Here is an 8376-nt window from a genome sequence, read left to right on the forward strand (position 1 = left end):
CAAATGTAAAGTCAAAATGAAGAAAATTATTAAAATGATGGTATAAACACACATGCACAAACACACACACACAAAGCAAAAACACGGACATTAAAAGTCCACAGTATATAACATCTAACACAAAATATATTCATATATTTACATATTGTTGCAAAAAAATAACAAAATATAGCTTCTAAGGGTCCTTTAGCCATTATTTGCTGATAATACAATGCAATTCCAAATCCAAATCCTCACAGCCCTATAATTTTAATAGTGTTTAAACATTTTGGTGTCAAAATAAATTCATACAAATAAATGCACTTTTGTGTAAGCGCGACAAACGCTTTTATTTTGAAAGGCCAAATCGTCATAACCACAGCCGGAAGTGCATGTTCGTTGCACATTTATGCTCTTTCTGTTGCTGCTCTCAGTGAATAGCCGTCAGCGGTTAGCACATCATTCATCGCGACTTTTAGATACCAGGAGCAGATATGGTACGTATTTTAGTGCAATATTTTATATTATGGTGTGTATTATTGTCGTTTGTCTTGTTAGAAAACCGTGTTTTATCGTCTGCGTTGACACGTTCAAAAATAAGCGGGTAACTTAGCTAGCAGCAGTGTTGCAAGACAACGTCGAATATACAGGAAATTAAAGTCCGCTTGAATATTTCTAAATTCTCTTACTACAAAGTTAAGCACTTTATTTAAGGTGTGAGTTAAAACAAACTCATTTTTAAGTTCGTTCGTGGTAGTATCTGTCTTTGAAAGAAGCATCGATACTGTTTTGTTTTGGGGGAGGGTTGGAGTCCAACAGCTGGTGATTTCAGGGTCTTATTGCAGAGATTCCGTGTGAACATTTGAGCAAGTTATATTTAATGTCACTTTCATATGCCAAACGTGAATATCAGATTAAGATGTCATCCATTTAATATAAATATGACCTATTAATCTCACAGTCAGATGTCAAATAGCATTAGCAAATTACTAGCTGTAGGGGGCTCCACATAATTAGATAATTTCTGGAGAATTTATATTTACAGTCTTTCTAATTCAGTTTTTATGTATTTTTGTTCTTTAATATGTATAGCTTGTTAACGCTTGTTTTTCTTTCTTTCTTCAGTCTCACACGATTCTGCTGGTGCAGCCCACCAAGAGACCAGAAGGCAGAACATATGCAGACTATGAGTCTGTCAACGAATGCATGGAAGGTAGGTTTAATTTTTAATGGATTAGAAATTAATGTTGTGAACTATTTGAATGCGTTTGATTCTTAATCTCCCCCTCCAACAAAAAGGAGTCTGTAAGATGTATGAAGAACATCTGAAGAGGATGAATCCCAACAGTCCCTCCATCACATATGACATAAGCCAGTTATTCGACTTTGTTGATGATCTTGCTGACCTCAGCTGTCTTGTGTAAGTAATCACACTTTTTACATGACAGTGCATAACTAACACATGAGATCTCGTCAATAATGTAAATTTCTCTCTCTCTGGTCATTTAAACAGGTACAGAGCAGACACACAAACCTACCAGCCTTACAACAAAGACTGGATCAAAGAAAAGATCTACGTGCTGCTGAGGCGTCAAGCCCAGCAGGCAGGAAAATAAGGAGTGTAAAAGGCTTAATTATTTCTAAGGCTAGTCCCCAACTGTATCAGAACTACGCTACATCACAAGAGGAACAAAGTGGTGAAGTGATGCCGCTTAGTTCAGATTTTGTTGAATGCATGTCTATTCAGTCAGTATGTCAAAGAATAGATTGAAAATATTTTGCATTTTAAATCGCATTTTTGTAACCGGAGTTAGGGACTTGGGATATTTATCAGACTAGAGGGTAAATTTGGGGGGAAACCGTTTTAAATTTTTTTCCCAATACCTCTCAATTGATGTATTTTCTTGTGTTTTTTTTATTGTGGTTTAATTTTTTTTCATTCAGTAAAGTATAAAACTTACACATTTCAGATTATGAAGATGGTTCTGACTCATCTTGTATCCCAACTTTTGTCCTCAATACTGTTACAAGTTTTGTTGGCCCTCTCTGTTTTGTGTATGTATCCAGTAGTCACCACTGGAAAATAATAAAAATTTCTCACAAAATCTTAATGTCAGTAGTTTTCTTTTCACCCAAGAAGGAACTATTAAATGTATCAAAAGTGACAACGACATTTATAATGTTACAAAAATATTTATATTTCAAATAAATGCTTTTCTTTTGAATCCTGAAAAAATATTAAGCAGCTCAACTGTTTTCAGCATTGGTAATAAATGTTTCTTGAGCATTAAATCAGCATAGAATGTTTTCTGAAGGATCATGTGACAAGACTGCAGTAATGGCTGCTGAAAAATTCAGCTTTTATTTTAAATTGTAATATAATAACCACAATATTGCTTTTTTACTCTTTTTAGACCAAATAAATATGATCATAGGAGACTTCTTTTTAAAAACATAAAAAAATCTTACCCACCCCAAACGTTTGAATAATTTTGTATGTTGTATGCCAGAAATTTACAATTTGAATTTTAAAAGCCTTTTCTGGTATTGTACATTTATGCTCCCTGTCAGAATGAGTGATACTAAGCATTTGAGAGCTCTTGATTCAAGAGTTGAGGGTAAACGTATACATGACTGCTCCTCTTTATATGCTCCATTGTGTAGGATTTAACAGATATGCTGTCAAATTAAGGATACTCAGACCTTGTGTGTTTCAAAACTTAAATAGATGTCACAATTTTGTACCCTGGCCAAGGTTAAAAAGATTTCACTGAAAACCACCTCATTTGTTAAGGAACATGGGGGAAAGTTTCTGTCTAAAAGAAGGAGCTATCTTCTCAAACAAATGCATGACCATCCTGTTTTTCAAAGCACACTGTGGCATGACTGTCCTGTTTTGGTAATTGTTCAAATAAGATCTTGCAGAACAAATTCTTGTGAAATACACAAGTCAACCCAACCCCCCTACCTGTTGTACAAAAACTCTTATGGGTTCTTTGCTGTCTATAAGCAACCTTTTCTATTGATGTGGAAAAACATGTTTTTGCCTTCATTTTAATTTCGAAAGAATCTATACAACCTTTGTCCTGTAAAGAAGCATTAAACTGCATTAACAGTAATTGTGTAATGACTGAGACCACTAGTTGCCAATACCCATTGGAGTGACATTTGTGATCATGCTTGGTGCTGTATTGAAAACTCCAAAAGGTTTAATTCTGTTCTGTTCGTTACATGATCACACTGTGTACTTGCATTGTTCTTGGAAAGTATACCAAAGTAACTTGTTGCTGGGTAACTAAGGAAACAGCTGAGTACAAGGCATCAAAGTACTATGAACACAATAACACTAGATACAAGTGTAAGATAAAGCAGCAACCATTTGTATTTTGTAACAGATTTGCAAGCTGGACAGTCTAGCTTGATCTGTGTGATACTACTTATAATGTGCACAGGTTTCTTAGGCCAATTGGCATTGGAAAAATGTAGACTGACTGTAATGTTATCATATCATCAGGTCAATTCTTTTATATTTCCATTATTTTTATTCAAAACAAAACTTTTTACCATATTATTTTCATTAGATGCTTCATCAGTATTCAATAAAAATCATTTGTCATACTTGGGGGTCAGAAATAATTATATTTTCCTTAGTCCTGTTGTAGGTCTACCATATTATTGATATCAAAGTCTCATCAAGTTTATGCTTTCAAACATTTTTGAATTCATTCAGATTTCAGAGATACTGACAGTAGTGGTTTCTGAAGGTGATGATACAGGGCAACTTTTTGAGCAATTTTGCCATCAATGGGCAACCAGGTGAGAGACACAGGGCCCACGGCCGATATAAAATATAGATAGAAATTTGTTGCCCATTCTCAATGGGAAAGTGCCCAAGCAACACTGCCCGGTAACATTGCTAAAAAAATAAGTAAAATTGAAACATGCGTGGATGAAACGTTCACAAGGTCATTAAGATGCATTTAGAAAATTGTGAATTTCAATTTCATGCAGACTATAACCTTTTCAGGTAATTTATTAAATGCCATCACCTTAACCATGTCAACCACCCACAACACCGAAGCAACCAGTCAGACTATAAACAAAATAGCAATGCCCTGGCAGCTTGCAACACCATGGCATTGTGCTGGTGAGTTTTGCATGGGCAAGCAACACTAAAAATGTAGTTTGTAATTCATTTATAGTTATATAATCTATTCGCTGGTGCAACCTTGTTATGACTGACCATTTTGACTGTGATAGGGATGTTCCAAAGCATAGCAGAGCATACCTGTTTTTCCAACAGCGGCTGCTTCTGTTACTTATAATGGCTGTTAATGCAACTACAATGTAGCGCTCCAGCAGTCACTCGCTTACGGAGCTGCGCATGCTGCGCTTACTTTCACCCTCATTCACATTCCTCTCCATGTCCCTTCTTCCCTTTCACCAGCAGTGAGTGTTTGATGTTACGAAACACCCGTGTGTCTGCGCTGGTCATTTTGGCGCACTGTGTCTTTAAACTGTGGCGGCGGCCCTGCGCCTGCAGCACAGGAAACCCCGTGAGTAACCCCAGAGTGCAGTCTGGACGATTGGGGCGGGGCGACACATCGAGGCGGAGCGACACGTGTCGCCCCGCCTATATTTTATTTTCCCGCCTTTGACATTTTGCTCCGACCCAGCAGGGGGCAGTTTACGTCGAAACCTATGGCAGAACGGTAGAAAGCAACAGCAGTAATAGTAACGAGACAGCAAGTTGATTGAACGAGGTGAGTAAAATGGCTGTGTAAGTTAATATAGCTATATTTAAACGTTTAGCACGGTGGTCGAGAGTCGAATCTGGAGTATAATTTCTGAAGCATATCCCATAATAAAATTAAACTGTATTTTTCTACTTTAGAAAATCTTTTCTATAAAAACATGACGCACCACACCGTCGTAACCAGAGCAGAACATGAGGTGTATATGAAGTCTACTCATAAACTGTGCCCATTTTGTGACTTTACGAACTCAATTGCTCACATGGTACAGATCCATGTTCGTAGACATTTTGAAGCAGCAGTAAAATACAAAGGTTTGTGGTTTTTTTTCCCAAACTGGTTATTTCTATTTACTACTATAGTTATAAATTAAGTTTGCTTGGTAATGTGCTTAGTTCTTACATTTTCAGATTTCCTTATTATCAAATGCAGCGGCCAGTGCCGAGCAAGGTCACATTTTCACTGCTGTTTTTGTGAGAAGACCGTTATTAATAGGTCACAATTAATGACTCACATATCAAGCCACCCTGAACCTTGTGATGTCGGTGAACCAGGAGTTGCTTCACTCACTACATCAGACAATCATAAGAATGTCATGAATAAAGACACCACAGGTAATTGAATAGACAATAGCAATGTCTTTCGTTGTCTTAAAACTGTTTAAATATTTTGATTTAGAGATTTGAGGTCGAGCGATAAATTATTTGATAATTCAATGTTTGAATCACTTCATCAAATTATTTATATGAATAATTTTTCATTTTGTAGTGGGTTTGAGCATACAGCAGGAGCACATCCACAACACCTCCGGAACAAAGAGGTTTGGATCGGACTCCTGCATGCGAGAGAGCCCTGCATTGAAAGTGCGGAGGATTTGTGACACAGCAAAAAGACAAGATCCCACATCGATAACTCTCGCTTCTTCAAACAGTGGTCAGACTTCTTGACAAAAACAAAATATTACATTTTTGTTTGGCATAATCCTCTGCATGTAGAGTGATCTGTTCTATCTGGTATTTCTTTTATTGCTTTAAGGGTCTCTTCCAAACATGGAGACCAAGCCAGCAGTTACAGCTGAATCAGAATCCGAGCTTCAGTGTGGAAATGTCAAAAGTTCTACAGGTAACAGACTGGTAAACGTATACTAATCAGGGTTGCAGTGGTACAAGATTTTAACGGTACAATTAGATTAGATTCAACTTTATTGTCATTACACAAGTACAAGTACAAGGCAACGAAATGCAGTTTAGGTCTAACCAGAAGTGCAATAGCAGCAAGTGCAGGATATACAATGGTTGCGTAAGTGCAGGACATAAAAATGTTCTGAATATATATAAATATGTATAAGTAGAGAGATGGTTATTACTATAAGCAGAACTGAATTTACAGATGAATATATACAGTGAATAAATATACAGATGGCTATTACTATAAACAGAATTTACAGGTGAATATAACAATAATATGGAGGACGAGAATACTTAAGTATAAATAAATGAATAAATAAATAAAAATGCAGAATTAAATAAATGTAGAAATGCATAAATGAATTAATGAATAAATTGTCATGTATCATTTTGAACTGTGCTATTTCTGTCTCATAGGCAGTCCTAACCTCTCTCAATGCAGGATTGGTTTAACAGGATTGCTATCATCGCTACACTGTAGTACTACTGTGGATACTAAGTTTATTATAATTTTATATATATATATATATATATATATATATATATATATATATATATATATATATATATATATATATATATATATATATATATATATATATATATATATATATATATATATATATATATATATATATATATATATATATATATATATATATATATAATTATTAGGTTTTTGTAAAGTTATAGTTCACCCAAAAATGAAAATTCTGTTATTTACTCATCCTCACGTTGTTCCAAACCTTTGTAAATTTCTTTGTTCTGCTGAACACCAAAGAAGATATTTTGAAGAATGTTGGTAACCAAACAGTTAATGGACCCCTTTGACTTCCATAGTAGGGAAAAAATACTATGGAAGTCAAAGGGGTCCATTAACTGTTTGGTTACCAACATTCTTCAAAATATCTTCTTTGGTGTTCAGCAGAACAAAGAAATTTACAAAGGTTTGGAACAACTTGAGGGTGAGTAAATGATGACAGAATTTTCATTTTTGGGTGAACTATCACTTTAAGTCCCATTGATAATGATTTGCATTTAACAGGATATAGATCATGCACCAAGCGACTACCTTCTATTTAGTTTGGAACGTGTAGTCGATGATTTAGTTCAGCTCAGTGCTGACATGGATGTAGACTTGAATCGAGAAGGGTCTTGACCGCAGAGCCACAGTTTTACCCCAACTAACGTTACAGTTTAATGCTGCTTTCACGTGCTATCTGAAATGTCCTACTTCCCACTTCTGAAATTGTGATTACGAGCTCATTACATTCAAATTTTGACTTGAGAGGGCATTCATGTCCCATCTTTTAGCTAGGAAACTAATATTTACTATATAATACTATACAATTTACTATAATACTATTCCAAGTTGTAAGTCGCTTTGGAAAAAAGTGTCTGCTAAATGCATAAATGTAAATGTATTTACAATGATTCCGATAGCATGGGAAGGCATGAACTTTTAACCATGAAATGTTATACCGCTGCAACCTTAATCCTACTGTATAAAAGGCAGTATGCACAGTGATCTTAAAAACATTAGCCACATTAAGTAGTAAAGACTTAGTAAAGGTTGTTGTTGTTGTTGTTGTTGTTGTTGTTGTTGTTCTTGTTCTTGTTCTTGTTCTTGTTCTTGTTCTTGTTCTTGTTCTTGTTCTTGTTCTTGTTCTTGTTCTTGTTCTTGTTGTTGTTGTTGTTGTTGTCGTCGTCGTCCAACTTGTCCAGTAAAAGAAAACCAAGGTCTGAGGACTGCTGCTGTGAAGCCTAAAACGGTTGTGTGTGTGCACTGTAATCTGACATTATTAAAAAACAACTTAAGAAAGCACATCCAAAGACGACACACAGAATGCAAGGAGACTGTATCATCCCTAAGGTATTTAAGATGCCAGTGCGTTGATGGCAAAAGTGGAATTTTTGCTGTTGAAAAGTCTTTCCATGGTGCATCCACTCCAATCCACGTCTTGAAAAATACCTGGGGACAATCACAAAGGTCGGAGTGTGAATTGGATGAGTGCTGCATTACTAGAGACTTTGCCCACAGAAGTGGTATTCGGCCATTTGAGTGTGACCACTTGCAGTCTTTATCCTATTGTCCACGTGTTGGTCAAATTCAGACTGATCTTACAGAAGACACATTGTGTGTGATGGTTGACCAGAAATGGTTTGGAGAGGCAAGAAAGCAACAATTAATTAATCTGAAGAAGGAATCTCAGGCCGAAGGAGTTCCATTGTCAGTGTCTGTACAAATAGGAGACCAACTCAACAAATTGCATGTGTCTGTGTTTGAAAAAAAACGCTCATATTACAGCAGACTTGGCAGAGTAATGGTCTCGTATGATGTTAAGAAAAACTCTTGGTACTGCCCTTGCTCAATGCCAAGGAAATCTTGTATTCACAAGGCTGTTTCAAAGTGGCATCTCTTTCACCATCACAAAGAGTTGTTCAAGAAGGTGAAA

The 8376-nt window shown here is 35.9% G+C and overlaps 3 protein-coding genes across 3 annotated transcripts in view; 2 read left to right on the forward strand and 1 right to left on the reverse strand.

Moving 5' to 3' along the window:
• The window catches only part of drc1 (dynein regulatory complex subunit 1 homolog (Chlamydomonas)), a 548506-nt gene that overhangs the window by 23343 nt on the left and 516787 nt on the right, over window positions 1-8376 (reverse strand). The window lies entirely within an intron of this gene.
• erh (ERH mRNA splicing and mitosis factor) lies at window positions 353-2088 on the forward strand. Its single transcript, XM_079831019.1, has 4 exons — window positions 353-476; window positions 1105-1192; window positions 1279-1399; window positions 1493-2088. Exons 1-4 carry the CDS (start codon window positions 474-476, stop codon window positions 1593-1595), a joined length of 315 nt encoding a protein of 104 aa, XP_079687145.1. The 5' UTR covers window positions 353-473; the 3' UTR covers window positions 1596-2088.
• LOC307134749 (uncharacterized protein) overlaps window positions 4671-8376 on the forward strand; it is an 8779-nt gene continuing 5073 nt past the window's right edge. The window contains exons 1-6 of the mRNA XM_079830746.1: window positions 4671-4742; window positions 4874-5047; window positions 5144-5347; window positions 5502-5666; window positions 5769-5855; window positions 7646-8376. The exon at window positions 7646-8376 is cut by the window's right edge and continues 298 nt beyond it. Coding sequence (XP_079686872.1) covers window positions 4894-5047; window positions 5144-5347; window positions 5502-5666; window positions 5769-5855; window positions 7646-8376 — 1341 coding nt within the window. The 5' untranslated portion in view covers window positions 4671-4742; window positions 4874-4893. The remainder of the gene's footprint in view (window positions 4743-4873; window positions 5048-5143; window positions 5348-5501; window positions 5667-5768; window positions 5856-7645) is intronic.

The sequence above is a fragment of the Gobio gobio genome (assembly GCF_949357685.1).
Source record: "Gobio gobio genome assembly, chromosome: 12".
In the NCBI taxonomy this organism is placed as follows: domain Eukaryota; kingdom Metazoa; phylum Chordata; class Actinopteri; order Cypriniformes; family Gobionidae; genus Gobio; species Gobio gobio.